Raw genomic sequence first — 21279 nt, forward strand, 5'->3', positions numbered from 1 at the left:
TTGTGTGTATGTTGAATTACCATAATTTTACAGTGTCTATTATATTTCTCTGTCTTGCAGGAGTGACAGTGTGGGAGATGATGTCATATGGGGCGGAGCCCTACTCGGCGATGCGTCCACAAGAAGTGCCAGACCTTCTGGAGAAGGGCGAGCGTCTTTCCCAGCCACCCATCTGCACCATAGATGTCTACATGGTCATGGTCAAGTGTGAGTGACCACCCTCTCTCCTTCACCCTCAATACCAATATGCCTAGTTATCCCTCTAGCCACTCTGCTGAAGAAACAGTGGTAACTCCCAGGTGCTGTTATCTACTGTGAGCAAGCTCCTCCAACCTGTGAACAATTTTTCTACCTCAGCCTCCCCAGAAAGGTGCAATCAATACCTGTGCTTCTTCCAAAGCTAAATTTAAAACATGAATAACACCATCCTGCCCTCTCCAGCCCCAGTAGTTGAGCTACTGAGTCAAGATTCTCCACCTTCACCACAGTCACTACAGCTGATGTAGTCAAGCTGGTTAGGACAATGAAGCCTACCACTTGCTCACTTGACCCTATTACCACCTCCCTTGTGACGACCTGCTTACCTGCTCTGGAGCCTTTCTTCACTGAAATTATCAACAAGTTTATTATCACTGGATGTGTCCCTTAGCTCAAACTGGCCACAGTCACAACAGTACTTAAAAAGCTTGGATCTGACCCTGACAACCTACAGAACTACAGACCTATTTCCAACCTGCCCTTCCTGAGTAAGCTGTTTCTGGCCCACTCCAAAACCATCTGGCCACTCACAACCTACTTGAGCCCTTCCAGTTGGGTAGACACAACACTGAGACTGCCATGATAATGGTCACTAATGACCTCCTCATGAATGCTGACTCTGGGGCTGCCAGCATCCTCATACTGCTGGACCTCGGTGCAGCACTCAGCACGGTCAGCCACACCATCCTGCTAAACTGCATGGGGAAGCCCCATGGTCTGTCAGACACTGTCCTGAACTTGTTCAGGTCCTATCTCACTGATCGCTACAAGTTTGTAGCCATTGGTCCTAGTAGGTCACACACAATTGTAGTCCGATAGGGGGGTGCCTCAAGTGCTAGTGCTGGTTAAGTTTATTTCATTTTTATGTATTATTTTTTTGGGGGGGGGGGGTTTGAGGTGAGGAGGACGATTATTTAAGATACTGTTTAAAGAGGTAGGGTTTCAGATGTTTTTGGAAGATGGGCAGGGACTCTTGTCCTAGCTTCAGGGGGAAGCTGGTTCCACCATTGGGGTGCCAGGACAGAGAGGAGCTTGGAGCCGGAGCTTCCCAAGAGACCTGAGGTGGCATAATGGAGTGCTCAGGTTGGGGTGTAGGGTTTGAGCATAGCCTAAAGATAGGAAGGGGCAGTTCCTCTTGCTATTCCGTAGGCAAGTACCATGGTCTTGTAGTGGATGTGAGCTTCAACTGCAAGCCAGTGGAGTGTGTGTAGGAGTGGGGTGATATGAGAGAACTTGGCAAGGTTGAAAACCAGGCAGGCTGCAGTGTTCTGCAGGGGTTTGATGGCACATGCAGGGAGCCTAGACAACAGTGAGTTTCAGTAGTCTAGACAGGAGAGGACAAGTGCCTGGATTAGGACCTGCGGCGCTTCCTGTGTGAGGTAGGGTCGTACTCTATGGATGTTGTAGAGCATGAACCTACAGGGGCAGGTCAATGCTTGGATGTTTGCAGAGAATGACAGGGGGTTGTCCAGGGTCACGCCAAGGTTCTTTGCACTGTGATGGCGACACTGTGGAGTTGTCAACCTTGACCTTGATGGAAAGGTCTTTGAGCGGGGAGACCTTCCTCGGGAGGATGAGCAGTTCCATCTTGTTGAGATTGAGCCTGTGTGGGCCGACATCCAAGTTGAGATATCTGCCAGGCACGCAGAGATGCGTGTCACCAACTGGGTGTCAGAAGGGGGGAAGGAGAAAGTAAGTTGAGTGTCATCTTCATAGCAAGGATAGGAGACACCATGTGAGGATATGATGGAGCCGAGTGACTTGGTGTATAGAGAGAAGAGGAGAGGGCCTATAACCGAGCTCTGGGGGACACCTTTAGGGAGACTACATGGTGCAGACACAGATCCTCTCCACATCACCTTGTAGGGTAGTTCTTAGTGAGTAAGATCAGTTGACTCAATAGGCTGAGTGAATGATTAGTTGATGTCGTCAACCTTTTTCTCAGAGTGGTTCACAAAGTCGTCTGCAGAGAGATAGGAGGGAGGGGGAGGGGGTAGTGGATTAAGCAGGAAGAAGAAGGTTGAAAAGAGTTTCCTAGGGTTAGACGCAGAATCTTGAAATGTAGAGTGGCAGAAAGTGGCTTTAGCAGCGAATACAGAGGAAGAGAAGGTAGAGAGGAGGGATTGAAAGGATTAGTTTAGTTTCCTCCATTTTCGCTCAGCTGCCCGCAGCCCTGTCCTGTAAGCTCGCAATGAGTCACTCAGCCACGGAAGAGGAGATGAAGGCAGAGCCAGCCGGGAGGAAATGGGACAGCGTGAGTCATAGGATGCGGAAAGGGAGGAGAGTAGGGATGAAGAGGCACAATCAGGAGACAGGAGGGAGAAGGATTTAGCAGAATGGAGAGATTATAGGATAGCAGAAGAGAGTGTAGTTGGAGAGAGAGTGAAGATTGCGACGGCGCATGACCATCTGGGTAGGGGCTGTGGTTAGGGTTGGAGGAAAGAGAGATGAAAACAGAGTTGGAAAGAAATTAATCAAAGGCAGACGTTGGGAGGTTGAAGTCGCCAAGTACGAAGAGCGGCGAGCCATCATCCGGAAATGAGCTTATCAACGTGTCAAGCTCATTGAGGAACTTTCCAAGGGCACCTGGTGGGCAATGGATTACAATAATGTTAAGCTTGAGTGGACAAGTGACAGTGACATTATGGAATTCAAATGAGGAGAGGGAAAATCTCCACTTAGGAGAAATTAGTAGACCCGTGACACCACCGTGATGACCAGATGCTCTCGGACTATGAGAGAAAAATAAAGAGCAGCTGTAGTAGCAGTGTTCCCTGGGGTGATCAAGGTCTCCGTTAGGGCCAAAAAGTCAAGGGACTGAAGGGCAGCATAGGCTGAGATTAACTCGGTGTTCATGACCGCAGATCGGCAATTCGAAACACTGCCAGAGACCTGGAATTCCACATGGGTTGTGCACGCAGGGCACACTAAAATATATGTTTTTTTATTAATATATTTTTTAAATTCAGCAACCCTACTTCCAATGCCCCCTGCACTCCTGGTCAGCTGGTCACCTGCAGTTAAACTGCAAAAAGACAGAGGTCGTCCTGATCGGCACTCGCACTATCATCAACAACATCAGCAGCTACAGCCTCAATATTGATGGTGTCAAGGTCCTCCCCTCCAGTCAGGTTGACAACCTGGGTGTGATATTTGACAGTCAGTTCTCGTTTGATGCCCACATCAAGAGTATGACCAAAGTTTAATATGTCCATTTACGGGAACATTGCCAGGTTAAGACTTATGCGATCACAACCTGCAGCTGAGCAACTCCTACCTGCCTTTATTTCATCCCGTCTGGACTATTCTAACACCCTTTTTGTTGGCGCATCTGCCAAGAACCTAAACAGGCTACAATATGTCCAGAACTGTGCTGCACATGTCCTCACCCACATGTCCCAAGAGTACACTGGATGTATTACATTGAAATAATTAGTTTTGATCTGAAGTATAGTTGATAAAGAATGCACAAACAACTGGCACTTTATTTTCAATGGGACTCACGTGGCATTATTATAATTTACAGGCTGGATGATTGACGAGAATGTCCGTCCCACCTTCAAGGAACTGGCCAATGAGTTTACCAGAATGGCCAGGGACCCGCCGAGGTACCTTGTGATCAAGGTAAGACAGAATGCCATATTTGGGATAAATCAGTTACTAGTAGCCCTACAAATCTATATGCTAAGAATGTGCTTTTCAACTCCCAAATACCAGTCATTACAGTCCAAAGACTGTGCCGTTTACTTGACAGTCACACTCTTGTTCATCCAAACCAAATGTCAGCTCATGAGGATAATAATGATGTTGTTGGAGAAGTTGATTATGATGACTGAAGTTGCATTCCACCAGGGAAGCCCGTCAGACTCTCCCTCAGATGTATCTCACCAACGAAGCACAAAGCTGGATGACATGGAGGCGGGGCAGGAGGACCAGGATGAGGACGGCACGCCCCCTCTCTACCGGTCACAGGCCAGGAGTCTCTCGAGACTTTCAGGAATGGACAGTCACAGGGTGAGGGCTCATATGAGGCATCTCTCCATATTCATACACTATACAAGGAGCCACACGTTTTTCCGGATCATGTGACCTATCTAGGAAAACCCCTGGCCCGTATCAATGTAACATGGGTAGATCGAACCACCTTTTGGGTACCCTGTTTTCCTCTAATCCCCATCCTGTGTTGTCCCATTTCTGTATTCCCCTTAGGGTGTTCACAGCAGTCAGGCTGGATACCTGCCTATGACCCCAGGACTGGATAACCCTCAGGTCAGTCACTGGAGATGAACCATGACCATTTTGCATACAAAGATACACTACCGTTCATAAGTTTGGGATCACTTAGAAATGTCCTTGTTTTTGGACATTAAAATAACATCAAATTGTTCAGAAATACAGTGTAGACATTGTTAATGTTGTAAATGACTATTGTAGCTGGAAACGGCAGATTTTTTTATGGAATATCTACATAGGTGTACAGAGGCCCATTATCAGCAACCATCACTCCTGTGTTCCAATGGCACGTTGTGTTAGCTAATCCAAGATTATAATTTTAAAAGGCTAATTGTTCATTAGAAAACTCTTTGCAATTATGTTAGCACAGCTGAAAACTGTTGTTCTGATTAAAGAAACAATAAAAATGTCCGTCTTTAGGCTAGTTGAGTTTCTGGAGCATTATCATTTGTGGGTTCGATTGCAGGCTCAAAATGGCCAGAAACAAAGAACTTTCTTCTGAAACTCATCAGTCTATTCTTGTTCTGAAATGACGGCTATTCCATGTGAGAAATTGCCAAGAAACTGAAGATCTCGTACAACGCTGTGTACTGCTTCCTTCACAGAACAGCGCAACTGGCTCTAACCAGAACAGAAAGAGGAGTGGGAGGCCCTGGTGCACAACTGAGCAAGAGTACATTAGAGTGTCTAGTTTGAGAAACAGACACCTCACAAGTCCTTAACTGGCAGCTTCATTAAATAGTACCCGCAAAACACCAGTCTCAATGTCAACAGTGAAGAGGCGACTCCGGGATGCTGGCCTTCTAGGCAGAGTTCCTCTGTCCAGTGTCTGTGTTCTTTCGCCCATCTTAATCTTTTTTTTATTGGCCAGTCTGAGACATGGCTTTTTCTTTGCAACTCTGCCTACTCTGGTGTTATTATTTATTTACTAGTTAACCTTTCTAGGGCAGGGGTTCTGCCAACGGAGTCACAAAAAGCCGAAATATAGATAAAATGAATCACTAACCTTTGATGATCTTCATCAGATGACACTCATAGGACATCATGTTACACAATACATGTATGTTTTGTTCGATAATGTGCATATTTATATCCAAAAATCTCAGTTTACATTGGTGCCTTACGTGCAGTAATGCTTTGATTCCAAAACATCTGGTGATTTTTCAGAAATACTCATAATAAACATTGATAAAAGATACTAGTGTTATTCACAGAATTAAAGATAGACATCTCCTTAATGCAACCACTGTGTCAGATTTCAAAAAAACTTTACGGAAAATGCATAATCAGAGAACGGCGCTCAGAACCCATAACAGCCAGAGGAATATCCGCCATTTTGGAATCAACAAAGTTAGAAACAACACCATAAGTATTCACTTACCTTTGATTATCTTCATCAGAAGGCACTCCCAGGAATCCCAGTTCGACAATAAATTACTGATTTCTTCCATCATTTATGGCCAAATAGCCACTTGTTGTTAGCGGGTTCAGACCAGTAATCCATCTTCATGAGGCGCAGGCACTTCATCCAGACAAAAACTCGAAAGGTTCCGTTACATCGTTTGACATGTTTCTAAAGGACTGTATTGAATCAATCGTTAGGATGTTTTTAACATCAATAATGTTCCAACCGGAGAATTCCTTTGTCTTCAGAAAAAGCACTGGAACGAGAGGTAATTCTGTCGGGAGCACGCGTCATGAGCCCAAGGCTCTCTGCCAGACCACTGACTCAAAGAGGTCTCATGAGCCCCTCCTTTATAGTAGAATCTTCAAACCAGTTTCTAAAGACGGTTGACATCTAGTGGAAGCCCTAGGAAGTGCAACCTCATCCATATCTCAATGTGTATTCGGTTGGCCAAGTTTTGAAAAACTACAAACCTCAGATGTCCCACTTCCTGGTTGGATTTGTCTCAGGTTTTTGCATGCCATATGAGTTCTGTTATACTCACAGACATCATTCAAACAGTTTTGAGTGTTTTCCATCCAATACTAATAATAATATGCATATATTAGCATCTGGGACAGAGTAGGAGGCAGTTCACTCTGGGCACGCTATTCATCCAAAAGTGAAAATGCTGCCCCCTATCCCAAAAAGGTTCATGGACAAAAAAATTGCTTTTCTTTCCAAAAACAAGAACATTTCTAATTGACCCCAAACTTTTGAACAGGAGTGTACATGAAAACATGAACATGCTAACACGTCTTCCACCCTATATCAATCCTATAGGATTGATCACTCATTATGCATTATATCCCCTTTTCCCCTGTATAGATGGTGTGGCCGTCAGCGTCCCGCTCTCGCCTCAATTCCACCCGCACCATGTCAGAGAGTTCTGAAGGGCGGGGCACTGTGGTGGAGCTGGAGATGAGTGAATACTTTTTATTGGCTGGCAGCATGAGGAGAAAGCGGCATCGGGAGGACAGTGCCTACATGTCCCAGAGGGACAGCATGTCAGGGGGGCCGTCTGAGACCCCCTCCCCTGACACAGAGGGGGAGAAGGACCAGAGCGGATACATGCTCCCCGGACTGGGTGACAGCCCAGAGAGAGGTGATATACCAGAGATAGATGACGCAAACCAACATACCACACAATATGCATAGAAACATCTATCTTTGAGTTTCTGTCTGTTGAACATATTGCATTTATGAATGTTCATTAAGCCATATAAAAAGTGTATATGGTTTTGCATGACATGTTTGGGGATGGTTGCATGGCATTGTTATAACTCTGAGTATATGAATGTCAGTATTAATTGCAAGAGTACTCAGATCATTTCAGATCTCTGGATCACCTTACTCACTCCTTTTTCTCTTGTCACCCTTCTCCACAGAGACCCTACTGTTTAGCTCCCAGGTCAACCTTCCTCACTGGAAGACGTCCAAGGTCTCCTCATACCCATCAGGACCCTCGGAGGACCATGACAGTGCCTGTGAGGAATATGAGTACATGAACAAACAGGCGTCCATTATGTATCTCTCCCCCAGGCAGCAACCTGGACATTCCAAAGATGGCCCACATCGGCTGAAGATGAACAAGAGGCAATGCTCTTCTGTGCCGGACACAGAGTACTCAAAGTGCATGGGGTACAGGACATCAGCTGGGGAGAACAGGGGAGGACAAACCAAGAATGAAGAACACCAGGACTATGAATTCCCAGCTCTCAACTCTGATTCAGACAACACAGAGCAACAGGGCTCCGGTGATATGGAATACAAGTACATGGACATTCGAAGTGTTGGACCAGAAGCCAGTGAAAGACCAAACGATCCCCCAACACGAGATGTGCCTCACCCTGGAGCTACGCCTAAACAGCGGATGAAAGGCGAGAGAGAGGTTAAGGAAGAGGAGGATGACGAATACGTAGTAGAATACGTAGAAGAGGACGACTATCAATACACTAACAGGCAGCCCAAGCTGCGGCAGGATCTGCGAGGCAGGGAGGGTCTGAGGATGCAAGGAGGAGGAGAGGGAGAGGTGGATGAGTACGAGGACATGGATTCCCTGGCCGCCCCTGGAGCTGGGGACCCTGTGGAGTACGAGAATGTGCAGAGAGAAGGTGAAGGCGCAGTGGGAGGCATGGGGGGTCAGCACACAGGGATGGGGGCATTTGTAAAAGTGCGTGCAGGGGTAGGGGAGCCTAGTGGCGGAGATTGCTCCTTTGACAATCCAGACTACTGGCAGAGCAGGTTGTTCCTGAAGCTTAACGCTGTGAACACGTAGGGAAGTGGACCTCCCTCACTGGCGCTGAAGAGGATAGACGCCTCTGTAGCTCTTCCATGCCAATTGAAATCAATGAAGGATCAGGGGAGGGGAGAAAGCCATCCAATATTAAAAATATGAGATATATTTTATTTTATGTTTTTTTTTTACCATGTATTCTCCCCAATTTCGTGGTATCGAATTGGTAGTTACAGTCTTGTCTCATCGCTGCAACTCCCGTACGGACTCGGGAGAGGCGAAGGTCGAGAGCCGTGCGTCCACCGAAACACAACCCAACCAAGTCGCACTGCTTCTTGACACAATGCCCACTTAACCAGGAAGCCAGACTCACCAATGTGTCGGAGGAAACACTGTGCACCTGTCGACCGTGTCAACATGCACTGCACTGCACCTGGCCCTCCACAGGAGTTGCTAGTGCGCGATGGGACAAGGACATCCCTGCCGACCAAACCCTCCCCTAACCCGGATGACGCTGGGCCAATTTGTGTGCCGCCCCATGGGTCTCCCGGGAAAGGCCAGAGTCTGGACTCGAACCCAGAATCTCTATGTTTGTATCTTTAATGTGTCTGTTACAGGTTTACATTGATCATGTTTTTATCCATAATAACATAAGCTTTGGGATGTTTTCTTTCTGTATTACAAGTGGAATGCACTGTGAGTGAGGGAGGCACTAAATGAAATGGCCAGATTACAAGCTTTGCATTTGTGTTTACTTATAAGAACAAAAAATGTATTTGTACAATCTCCTTTTTCACTTGTATTTTCATGTTTGTAATATGTTAATGTTACCTTTTAGTGATATTTTTTAAAGCTTTTTTAAAAAAAAATTTTTTTTGAAGAATGTACATTATTGTTATTTATCAGGGGGACATAATTCTCATTCAGTTTGTTGATACTAGATCTTTAATTCATTTCTATTGTGCTGGTCTTGCTGTTTCTTCTGACAGTCCCATTTATTGGGGTAAGTGAGAAATAAAGGGGCACGTTCCATGTCAGTTGGTTTGAGCAGATTACTAGAACTCAACACCAGAAACAACATCCATGCTTAAAAGTGCAGCATGCACTCTGGTACTGAAATCCATGCCTCAGGCTGACCGTTTCCTCAGCTGGGAAGTGTGCATGCACCTACTGTAATTTTGTCCTAGCTCTCCAGTTCAGTGCTTCTTCATTCATTTATCTTTTCAGAAACCAAATCAGTTTTTACTATATTCGAATATCGAATAAATCAGAATGTTTTCAAATGTTTAGTCTACTTGTAAGACACTCATAAATGTTCCTCTCCCCTTGGGCATCAAAAGAAATGGCACAGTGCTGAAATTCCCATTTCCATGATTAACACAAACTTAATTCAAAGCAGATGATCATGTGGTATTTGTATTTTATCACATTATAAAGTAACAACTTGTCTTGACAAAGGCAGTAAGGCCCCCTGTTGTTATGGGGTTTCTCTCCGTATATCGTGCTCAGTGAGTCTGAGTGATCACTGTTGTCTGGATTGATGATAACCACTGAATCATTTTCCGTCTGTATCTTAAGGACTCTTCTCCAGAGCTTAGACTGCTCCAGAGTCACCGGAGAATGTGATGATTAGGATGATGATGTGTCACCCACATTTTGCACAATATTTACTTCTTGAGTCAGTAGTGATTAGAACCTTTCTTGGCATGTTATACTTGCAGCAAAGGTGGTGCTCTGTCACAGTGGCAATACAAAAAAAGATGACCTGTGACGCAACCCATGTTGTGGATTTAGATTAATGTGTGAAATGTAGTGTATTCTGTGGTGATACGTGTATAGGTATAGTAACTTGAAGGGGATTGAAAAACTACAATCTAAACCATGAAGCTTCACTTCTCATTTTGGCGGCATGGTTGTTGGGACGTTTTTTGTTCTTACGTAGGAAGGAGGTGGGAGGAGAATCTGGAATGAGGGTGCTGGGCTTTAGCAGCGGAGTGGAGCTTTGGATGTGTGTTGGTCTTGGAGCTTGACATATCGGGAAAGTGTTGTAAAGAGAGACGTTGTCAAGATGTCTGACAACGAAGAACAAGAACAGACCATCGCGGAGGACTTGGTTGTCACCAAGTACAAAATGGGAGGTGACATCGCCAACCGTAAGTGTCCGATCGGAATGACTTGAAATGAGGTGACCTACTCTGCATGCCATTCGTTTCGTACACACAGCCCGTAGTGACAGTGTAGTCACCATAACAGGTAGGCACATACCAATGGCCTTGTTCGAGAGCGTCAAAACAGTGAATGTATCATGGGTGAATTGTGACTGACGGATCTACAAATAATAATGAATCGTTATTTATGATTCAAGGTGATGTTGGAGATCAGCCAGTTGGCAGTCGCATGTACTGTCGAACAAGCCCAATCAATGACTAAGAAGGCACAGTCCAACAGCCATGTGCTTTGACATGCTAGTCGCAGATTTAGAAACGTGTGGAATGGAAATGGGGCCCAGTCCTAGTTGTCTAGTAACTTGGTGCTAGCCAGCTGACTTCACGTGAACAATGTTAACGCGGTTATTTTGTCAACAACGTAGGCTGTAGATGATTTAACAGTTAGTCACATCAGACAGCTAGCTGTCGAGTTTAGCAAGCAAGCTAGCTAACCAACCACCTTATTTGTTAGTTATCTAGATGTAGCTAGTTGGCTAGCTACTCTAGAAGTCATAGCTAGCTAGCTAGCTAGTTCACAGTTTGGGGATAACTGCATTTATGTTTCCATGTCAACCACACAAATTGTAGCTATATGATGGTGCCTGACTAACAGATTAATTGGAACAACAGAGTTTGATAGTTAGCCAGCTGTGTGGGTAGGTAGCTCTTTAACGTTAGCTACTTGTTTCAAGTGAATTGAAATTTAGGTCTAACGGATATACTGTTGGCTAGTGCCTTCAGAAAGTATTCACACCCGTAGATTTTTTTTTCTCCACATTTTGGTGTTCCAGCCTGAATTTCAAAAATATTAAATTGACAAATCTACACACAATACCTCACAATGTCAGTGGAATTTTGTTTTTAGAGACTTTTACAAACGTAATAAAAACAAATGTTTTGAGTCAATAATTATTCTACCCCTTTGTTATGGTAAGCCTAAGTATTGAATATTTCAGGAGTAACTATTTGCTTAACAAGTCATATGTTGCATGGACTCACTGTCGTAAAGAAAAATTTGAGTCGTGAATTTCAAGCACACATTCAATCACAAAAAAAACAGGGACACTGCATTGAGCATGGTGAAGTTATTAATTACGCATCCGATGGTGTATCAATACACCCAGTCATTGTAAAGATACAGGGAGTCCTTCCTAACTCCATTGCCGGAGAGGAAGGAAACCACTCAGGGATTTCACCATGAGGCCATTGGTGATTTTTAAAACCGTTAGTGTGATCGGAGAAAACAACTGAGGATGGATCAACAACATTGTAGTTACTCCACAATACTAACCTATGACGGTGTAGGCCGTCATTGTAAATAAGAATTTGTTCTTAACGGACTTGCCTAGTTAAAGGTTACATATAAACATTTAATTTTAAAAAATATATATTAATAGGTGCTGTATGTGTGAAGTACAGAGATGAGGTAGTTATTCAAAAATCATGTTTAAGACTACACACAATGCGTGTGCACCTTATGTGACTTGTTAAACATGTTTTTCTTCTGAACTTATTTAGGCTTCCCATAACAAAGGGGTTGAGTAATTGACTGAAGACATTTGAGGTTTTAATTTGTAATTAATTTGTACAAATTTCTAAAAACATAATTCCACTTTGACTTTATGGGGTATTGTGTGTGTGTGTGTGTCGCTGGCCTACAATCTCAATTTTTCTATATATTTTTTTAAGTCAGGCTCTCACACAATAAAATGTGGAAAAGGTCAAGAGGTAAGAATACTTTCTGAATGTTTGGCACTGGATGTTTGTCTGGTTTCCAGCTATGGACTTCAGAGACTGGCCTCAGTCCCTAGATTATGACTCATAACTGCTCTTAAACGCTAGTAAAACTAAATGCATGCTTTTCAACCGTTCGCTGCCTGCACCCGCACGCCCGACTAGCATCACCACCCTTGATGGTTCCGACCTAGAATTTGTGGACATCTATAAGTACCTAGGTGTCTGGCTAGACTGTAAACTCTCCTTCCAGACTCATATCAAACATCTTCAATCCAAAATGAAATCTAGAATCGGCTTTCTATTTCGCAACAAAGCCTCCTTCACTCACGCCGCCAAACTTATCCTAGTAAAACTGACTATCCTACCGATCCTCGACTTCGGCGATGTCATCTACAAAATGGCTTCCAATACTCTACTCAGCAAACTGGATGCAGTTTATCACAGTGCCATCCGCTTTGTTACTAAAGCACCTTATACCACCCACCACTGCGACCTGTATGCTTTAGTCGGCTGGCCCTCGCTACATACTCGTCGCCAGACCCACTGGCTCCAGGTCATCTACAAGTCCATGCTAGGTAAAGCTCCGCCTTATCTCAGTTCACTGGTCACGATGGCAACACCCACCCGTAGCACGCGCTCCAGCAGGTGTATCTCACTGATCATCCCTAAAGCCAACACCTCATTTGGCTGCATTTCCTTCCAGTTCTCTGCTGCCTGTGACTGGAACAAATTGCAAAAATCGTTGAAGTTGGAGACTTTTATCTCCCTCACCAACTTTAAACATCTGCTATCTGAGCAGCTAACCGATCGCTGCAGTTGTACATAGTCCATCGGTAAATAGCCCACCCAATTTACCTACCTCATCCCCATACTGTTTTTATTTATTTACTTTTCTGCTCTTTTGCGCACCAGTATTTCTACCTGCACATGACCATCTGATCATTTATCACTCGTGTTAATCTGCTAAATTGTAATTATTCGCCTACCTCCTCATGCCTTTTGCACACAATGTATATAGACTTTTTTTTTTTTCTCTCTCTACTGTGTTATTGACTTGTTAATTGTTTACTCCATGTGTAACTCTGTTGTTGTCTGTTCACACTGCTATGCTTTATCTTGGCCAGGTCGCAGTTGTAAATGAGAACTTGTTCTCAACTAGCCTACCTGGTTAAATAAAGGTGAAGTAATAAAATAAAATAAAAGTAACCTGACAATGAAACTTGTTAAATGGCTGCTGATTCATCATGACACAATACAACCATAATGGGTAGTCTTATTCATAGAGAACGCATATGGTGTGATTGAATGTAATAATGACATCTTTGGTCTCACTTCTACACTAATCTTTTTGACCTCATCTGTCTGATACCGCTCCACCTCCTATTCCCCTGACCGCCCTCTCTTCTGTTATCCAGAGGCCCTGCGTGTGGTGATTGAGGCGGCCAAGTCAGGGGTGTCTGTCGTCAACCTGTGTGAGAAGGGAGATGCTCACATCATGGTCGAGACTGGCAAGGTCTTCAGGAAGGAGAAGGATTTAAAGAAAGGTGAGGGGCTGGGATAGAGGGGAGATAAGGATGGGTGAGAAGTGCAAGAGGAATGGGGCTATTTACTGTACTGATAAAACTGTCTCCCATAGCTGTTTATGTAGGGCAGGTGGTTCAAAGCAGTGGTTGTTCTCATGATGTGGTTAATGTGTTGTCATACTGTCTCCAAATTAGAAACATCACCTTATCAGTTCAGCCTGTGGCAGGAGTCTGCATGTGTCCATGCCACACATTCACAATGAGCCTGAACGTGGGATGGGTCATTGAATATGCCAGTGAGATGACAGAACTATGAAGAGTGATATGGGGCAAGAATAGGGATGTAATTTGACATCAGTCAGGTCTCTCTCACAAACACTACAGATTATTTTAAATGAAAGATTTGGTGGTTCTCTCTTTCCTTTTCCAGGCATTGCCTTCCCTACCAGCGTCTCAGTCAATAACTGTGTTTGCCACTTCTCTCCCCTGAAGAGTGACCCTGACTACACACTTAAAGATGGGGACCTGGTCAAAATGTAGGAACCTCCATCTGCAGTAACGTGGCCCCCATCACTCTGTGTGTCTCCAGTACCCCTCTCGTCTGTCATCTTGTGTGCTGTGTTCTCATGCATCTGATGCTTGGCTGTTGGCTTGTATTTTCTGTTAGGTCTCGTCTCTCTGTATGTCTATGTGTGCTGTATGTCTATGTGTGCCGTATGTCTATCTGTCATGTGGCAAATTCTAAGTAATGATTGGATTACATGTCTTGTTCATCTGGCATTGGTGTTCAATTGTCACTTTGGCCATTGCGTAGTTAAACAAGCCTCTTCATCTTAGTTGTTGAATTGCCCACTTTTGTCTTCATCTGACCCTACCTTTCCTGTTTTGTGTCAATATATAATAATGTCACTGTTAGGAATATTGTGAGTGTAATGTGTTTAAGACCCAACTAATGGTTAAATGCCAGCTTATGCTGTGGTATTGTATGGCTGTGCCATTCTTAGAATCTGAAAAGTAACCTTTTTCATTACTAAAACAAAATCTTGGGTGTGTCCTTCTACCATGACAATGAAATTGCTAGTGTTGCTGTCTTTGAGATACATTGAGCCACCTGCAGTATTGTTGTAGGTGAACATGAACAAACCAGTAACCAAACTTACCCTCAGCATATCCTCACTCACCGTAATATAATCACACACATTCGATTCTTTCGTATTTGTCTGACCTTGTATTTTTATGTTGACTTCTTTCCCATATGATCTTTGGGAACACAACATTGAAATAATAATCTCACCTAGTCCTTTTACACAATTACATACAGTGCCTTCAAAATGTATTCATACTCCTTGACTTATTCCACAGTTTGTGTTACAGCCTGAATACAAAATTGATTAAATAGATTTTTTTCTCACCTATCTACACAGAATACCCCATAATGACATGTTTATAGAAATGTTTCCAAATTTATTGAAAATGAAATACAGAAATATCTCATTTACATAAGTATTCACACCCCTGGCAGAAATAATTCTAAATGTCTGATGCACTTCTATTTTCCTCATGACTTATCACATTTTCATCTCCCCTTTCCATCTCTGCCCCCTTTATTTCTGCAGTGATCTTGGTGTCCATGTTGACGGCTTCATCTCTAATGTAGCTCATAGTTTTGTTGTGGGAGCTACTAAGGTATGTACCTTGTATGGCCTTATGACTTGGTTTTTGATCCCTCATCGCAACAGGCTTGAAGTTCCCACCTCTGCCCTGTATATGTAGGAGGCTCCAGTGACAGGGAAGAAAGCTGATGTGATCAATGCAGCTCACATGTGCGCGGAGGCAGCCCTACGCCTTGTCAAGCCTGGCAACCAAAACTCAAAGGTGACGGAGGCATGGAACAAGATTGCTCAGTCATTCAAATGCACGGCCATTGAGGGTGAGTGCCTTCACTAGTTAAGTTGACTCTGGTTCATGGGTCTAAGATAGTGAATCAACAGTTTTATCTGACCTTTAACGTATGAAGTTTACTGTTGTGTGACAACAGTCAAATGTAGGGAGAAAAACGTTGCAATGTTGTTTTTTGGTGCCTTTCTGTTTAAGGTATGTTATCTCATCAGCTGAAGCAGCACATCATCGATGGAGAGAAAACCATCATTCAGAACCCCACAGACCAGCAAAGGTACATTAATGTCTGAGTACTTGAACACTTTTAATGTACCTTTTATTTAACTAGGCAAGTCAGTTAAGAACAAATTCTTATTTGCAATGACGGCCTGCCGGGGAACAGTGGGTTAACTGCTTTGTTCAGGGGCAGAACGACAGATTTTTACTTTGTCAGCTCGGGGATTCGATCTTGCAACCTTTCAGTTACTTTTTACTAGTCCAATGCTCTAACCACTAGGCTACCTGCCACCCAGTCACACTTTGTAATAATTCCTGTCACCCCAGAGAATAGTGCTTTGACAAAGTGCAATACCACAAAGACAGACAGGGGGACACTAAGACTGAATGATAACTGAAAGCTTTGAGTTGCGTGAGTTGCTCTGATTGGCTACTGTTGATGCCCTTCTGCAGGAAGGACCATGAGAAGGCGGAGTTTGAGGTGCATGAGGTCTACGCTGTGGATGTCCTGATCAGCACTGGTGAAGGGAAGGTAAAAGAGAAGGAGATGCTAATTTTTTTTGTTCACTGCCCCAATTAACTGTCCTAAGAAGCGCCTAATCTTTTTCCTTTACATTTCTTACCTGTCTAAATGTGACTGTCCAATGTTTCTATGCTCTTATACCCAGGCCAGGGATGGAGGCCAGAGGACCACCATTTACAAGAGGGACCCCAGTAAGCAGTACGGGCTGAAGATGAAGACCTCCCGCATGTTCTTCAGTGAGGTGGAGCGACGCTTCGACGCCATGCCCTTCACTCTCAGGTAGGATACCACATGGAAGCACATTAGGAGTGTCAGAGATGTTATAACCAACCCCATATCAAGACCGTACTCTTATTTACATTTTTTTCATCAACCATCTCTGATGCTGAGTCAGGTGCTTTGAATGTCTGTTGGAAACCTCCTCAGCTAACGGGTCTGTCCTGTTGCTCTCCTCTCAGGGCGTTTGAGGATGAGGCTAAAGCCCGCCTGGGCGTGGTCGAGTGTGCCAAACACGAACTGCTTCAGCCTTTCAGTGTGCTCAACGAGAAGGAGGGTGAGTCTCTGCATCTGTCTTTTCCTATCCTCTGTGCTCTTCTGTTTGGATTTACCGGTCTCATCTCTCACTCTGTCTCTCAGGAGAGTTTGTGGCCCAGTTTAAGTTCACAGTGCTGCTGATGGCCAACGGCCCCCATAGAATCACCAGCGGACCCTTTGAGCCAGAGCTCTACAAGTCAGAGCACGAAGTGCAGGACGCAGAGCTTAGGGTAAGTAAGGCTCCCAGCCCAGAGCCCCAGGCAACCTGAAAGGCTCTTCACTGCTCATATTACATGAATAACTATCCATGAACAGGGATTTGCATCTCAGAGCCTGAACTAGATAACTGTGAGTTGGCGTCTGAGGTTTTGACTGTGATATTTCCACACTTGCCAGCTCTGTTGTGGCTTCCATTGAAGAAGTCTCATGATTGACAACAAAATCCATCTCTCTCCCCCAGACTCTACTGCAGAGCTCAGCTAGTCGCAAAACACAGAAGAAGAAGAAAAAGAAGGTATTTGATATGAAAAACTAATTAAGTCGATACACTCTTCGCTCTCTCCATTCTTATCTGTGCCCTCCTTCCTCTCTCCTAGGCCTCCAAGACTGTGGAAACCGCTACTGGACAGCCAACTGAGGAGAGCAAAAAGGCGGCAGAGTAGATGGCTACCTGTCTTCCAACACCCTGACACATACACCCCCCCCCCCCCCCCCCCCCCCCCCCCAAAGAATGGAAACTTAAAAAGTTCATCTAAATCTTCCCCAACTGTTAGCTCTTTTTGACCCACATGCCCTTTTCTAGCATATGGCCCATTGAATAAATCTGATAGATCTCAAATCTGTTGAAAATACAATTTTGTGTCCCACATCATTCATTTGATTCTGAATGAGGGTCACACCTGTGTAACACATTGTTGTAAACAACATATTTGCCATTGATACTTAACTGGAATATTAGATTGGGGAAACACATTTTTGGAATATGATGGATAAATAACCTTTTGTAGCAGTGTTTTTACACCTTATCGTTAGGTGATGCAACTTCCTGACTTCAGGATGGTTGCCATCTATAGGTGAAGTTTTTTATAAACTTTCTAAATTTAAAAAAAAAAGTAAATAAAGCTAGTTTTAATTTAAACTGGATGATATTTGTTGTAAAATAATGTTGGGGTGCCAGTCACACTTTGTAATAATTCCAAACCCTGATAAACTGACTTAGTATTTTCATTGTACATGAAGGAGACCGTCTTAGCCCCTCAAATGTTTTGCCCTAGAATCCTATTTGGTTCAAGTGTTAGTTATTCAAACATGACAGAATTGAATGGTTAGAGCACAGAATTTCGAGAACAGAATTCTCACACCAACACCTGAATAGGTTATGGGGAACGAACCCTGCTACGTTTACTGCCAGCCCCTTCTTTCCTGGTAGGGGATTTTTTTTTAGGAAGTAGTGCGCTGTTTTCAGTCAAACAATTTTAGAAATAGGTTTTTATTTTCAACGATACCTAATTTTTATCAACCATCTTACGTGAAACTTTTTAGTGGAGCTTTTAAACAGTGTCTTCAATCAGAACTGCATGAAATCATATTTTATGCAAACCCATTATTCTGTTAAGATATAAGATATATCATTATCTGGCAAAGCTACATTGACAACAGTTGTAGTAGAATGATTTTAGTGACAGATAGTTAGTTTACTTTTCTGTGGAAACTATGCACACATTTTTTTATGTAATTGCATACAAGTATTTTTTAAGCCAGCCATCAGAATAACCTCCCCATGTAGCCTAATTTGGTCAGCTCAGACATGCACACAGTTCATGTAAGTCAACATACAGATCCCCTGTGTTTTTGTTTTATTTTTGAAAAATGAAGAAAACATTCAATAAACTTTATAATACCAGTGCCTTTTTTTATTTAAAAAAAGTAGTTTCCACTATTATTCTATTGATGCTTTTGATCTATGAAACACAATTTTACCATCAGAGCACAACTCATGGACTGTATAGGGCACAGATGAAAATCCTACATTATCTACGGGTCCCTGGACCTTCAGTTTCACTATGATCAGAGTTATTCTGATTATATATATCTGTAAGGAGGACCGCAGATCTTTAGTGTGGTGAAAAATAACTTGCTCACAAGAGTTTTTAAACCTTTGTTTGATTTGCTTGATGATATTTTAAAGGAAAGTTACATGGATGGAAAGTTTCACATTTTTTAAGTTGTGCACAAGTACAGTAAAATGTAATTTTTTGCTTGCTTTTTCCCAACAATGCAGTAATCAATATCAGTATTACTATGAAAAGTACATTAAAAAGTCAAGTAGGAAAAAAAACATGAGAAATCAAAGTAAGTACACAAAGTAATAAGTAAGATATAGGTAGGTCAGTGACAATACCATGATTACAATAGAGCCCCATAGTGGAGGTGTCACAATACCCATAAAATCTAGCGTCAAATGGAAGTTGTTCCAATCGTTTTTCCACCTTAACATTATCTCAGGGGATTTTAGAAACCCTTAAAATAAGGGCTGTTTCATGTTGGCTTACCCTGGCATGATGTTTTGATAGCCATGTAAATATTTTGGACAAGGTGACTTTTATCAAAAAAATAAAATAAATGTATCAACATATTTGGCTCTATTTACATAAAGTAAAGTGTGCATAGAGTCAGTGCAAAACTACAAAATAAAATAGAAGGGTCCATGCAGATAGTCTATGTGGCCATTTTGTTCGTCTTATGGCTTAAGTCTGCCCCATCTTGCTATTACAAACTGAATCCATAGACTTACACGGTTGTAGACCAACTAAACCTACCTGTGCACAGGTGCATAATTCCAACATAAAATATTAGTTTATGTTCAACCCTTTCTGCCTACATCTCCCAGTGAGCACTAAGCTGAGCAAGGGGCAATTTAATATGACGTTTGTTTTGCGTTGGCACTATAAATCCCCTCCCCTTTCTTCGTCACATCCTCTTTCAAGTTGGTGTCCTCGCTTTAGTGGTAAGTCTTATAGTACGCTATCCCGAAACGAATCCAAACTAATCTGGAATAAATGGTTGGCATCCATTGCATCTAACAACTTTGTTATATATTTTGTTGCAGACACATCTCCACAAGATGAGAGCAAAGGTAAATTGATGAATATCAACTTATTGGCGGGTTTTTGTTTGGCTCATTGTCACTACTCGTCAGTGGCTAGCTACCGCCAGACGAACCTTTTTCTAGCATCCTTTATTTTTTAACTTAACTGGTGTACTAGTAGGTCTTTATCGCAGGGTTCGCCTCGTCCATGGCTATATATGAATCGATCGTTACTAACAAAAATGTTAACGCAACAATTTCAACAAATCTTAAGGAGTTGGTCGCTCAATCAAAAATAAATTGGGCCCAAATCTATGGCATTCACATGGCTGGACCATGGCACTTGCCCGCCCACATGTTTAATAGGCTTGATTATGCCACAGCTGTCAAGTGGATTATTTTGGCGAAGGGGAAATGCTAATAACGAATGTCAACATTTGTCCACAAAATGAGAGAAATTAGCTTTTTGTTTGAAATTTCTAGGCTCATTTCAGCTCATGAAACGTGGGGACCAACACATTACATGTTGCGTTTATTTTTCTTTTGTGTAGTTAAATTAAGTTAAAACGGCCCAGTGGCACATGAAATGTACTAGCAATGTTGCTTTTGATGTCTTGCAGTAATGCAACATGTTAGTGATTTCTAGTGCCATGTTTAACTTCACTGCATGTTTTGCATAATCTCAAATCATGCTCAGCATGTTAACAAAATACTTGGCTTGTTTTGAATGTGGATTTTCACTTGACAAGTGTTACTTTTTATTACAGTGGAGGAAGAAGCGTATGCGCAGGTAAGAATCATTCTTTGCCTTAATTCATATGTTGGATATGAATTGTACAAGTTGTCATTAGCCAAGCATGGTGCTCCGTGTATACAGAGCAGTTGATACACTGCAAGATTGGCTGGATGTTTTACTATGAGAATCATGCTTAGCACAATTTCAGGCTCATTGAGTTCAATTCTGGGTGTACACTTTTTGTCATTGAGTACTGGTGGAGACTTAATCATTGTTAAAGTCCCTACAGTTACTTTGCAATCTCAACTGATATGGCTGTGTAGTTTAGCATGTAATGTAGTGCTGTTCACTCATTGTCACTCTTTGTCTGTAGGCTGAAGCGTAAAAGGCGAAAGATGAGGCAGAGGTCTAAGTAGACTGGCCCATCCATACCCTACAGCTGTGATCTCCAAGCCCTCTCTGGTGACTGAAGACTGCAGTCCATGATGTGAAGAGCTGAACGTGGTAGTCTGAAGCAAATGGTGTAATGGACAGATCCTGGCTACCCAGTCTTCTACTCTGCAAATGGCTGCTGGCTGACTACTAGAGAATGGCGAGGAAGACCTGAGAATTAAATCTTTGGTCGTTTTTAATTCTGGCCATATA

The 21279-nt window shown here is 43.0% G+C and overlaps 2 protein-coding genes across 2 annotated transcripts in view; both read left to right on the forward strand.

The window, feature by feature from the left end:
* LOC109891148 (receptor tyrosine-protein kinase erbB-3-like) overlaps positions 1–9208 on the forward strand; it is a 36486-nt gene extending 27278 nt beyond the window's left edge. The window contains exons 23-28 of the mRNA XM_020483482.2: positions 61–207; positions 3785–3882; positions 4111–4272; positions 4468–4527; positions 6764–7040; positions 7324–9208. Coding sequence (XP_020339071.1) covers positions 61–207; positions 3785–3882; positions 4111–4272; positions 4468–4527; positions 6764–7040; positions 7324–8213 — 1634 coding nt within the window. The 3' untranslated portion in view covers positions 8214–9208. The remainder of the gene's footprint in view (positions 1–60; positions 208–3784; positions 3883–4110; positions 4273–4467; positions 4528–6763; positions 7041–7323) is intronic.
* A 735-nt stretch (positions 9209–9943) lies between these two features.
* pa2g4a (proliferation-associated 2G4, a) lies at positions 9944–18713 on the forward strand. Its single transcript, XM_020483483.2, has 12 exons — positions 9944–10324; positions 13531–13659; positions 14069–14174; positions 15255–15324; positions 15412–15568; positions 15733–15811; positions 16207–16285; positions 16422–16555; positions 16735–16829; positions 16913–17040; positions 17271–17324; positions 17407–18713. The coding sequence occupies exons 1-12, from the start codon at positions 10240–10242 to the stop codon at positions 17470–17472; spliced, it is 1182 nt and encodes a 393-aa protein (XP_020339072.1). The 5' UTR covers positions 9944–10239; the 3' UTR covers positions 17473–18713.
* The last annotated feature ends 2566 nt before the right edge of the window (positions 18714–21279 follow it).

Source organism: Oncorhynchus kisutch, linkage group LG5, assembly GCF_002021735.2.
Source record: "Oncorhynchus kisutch isolate 150728-3 linkage group LG5, Okis_V2, whole genome shotgun sequence".
Classification (NCBI taxonomy): Eukaryota; Metazoa; Chordata; class Actinopteri; order Salmoniformes; family Salmonidae; genus Oncorhynchus; species Oncorhynchus kisutch.

Excerpts from the sequence above, each read along its gene's own strand:
- pa2g4a (XM_020483483.2), top strand. The coding sequence starts at position 10,240 with ATGTCTGACAACGAAGAACAAGAACAGACCATCGCGGAGGACTTGGTT. Across the intron at positions 16,556-16,734 it reads GCCATGCCCTTCACTCTCAG|GGCGTTTGAGGATGAGGCTA; the intron begins GTAGGATACCAC and ends CTCTCCTCTCAG. Across the intron at positions 17,041-17,270 it reads TGCAGGACGCAGAGCTTAGG|ACTCTACTGCAGAGCTCAGC; the intron begins GTAAGTAAGGCT and ends TCTCTCCCCCAG.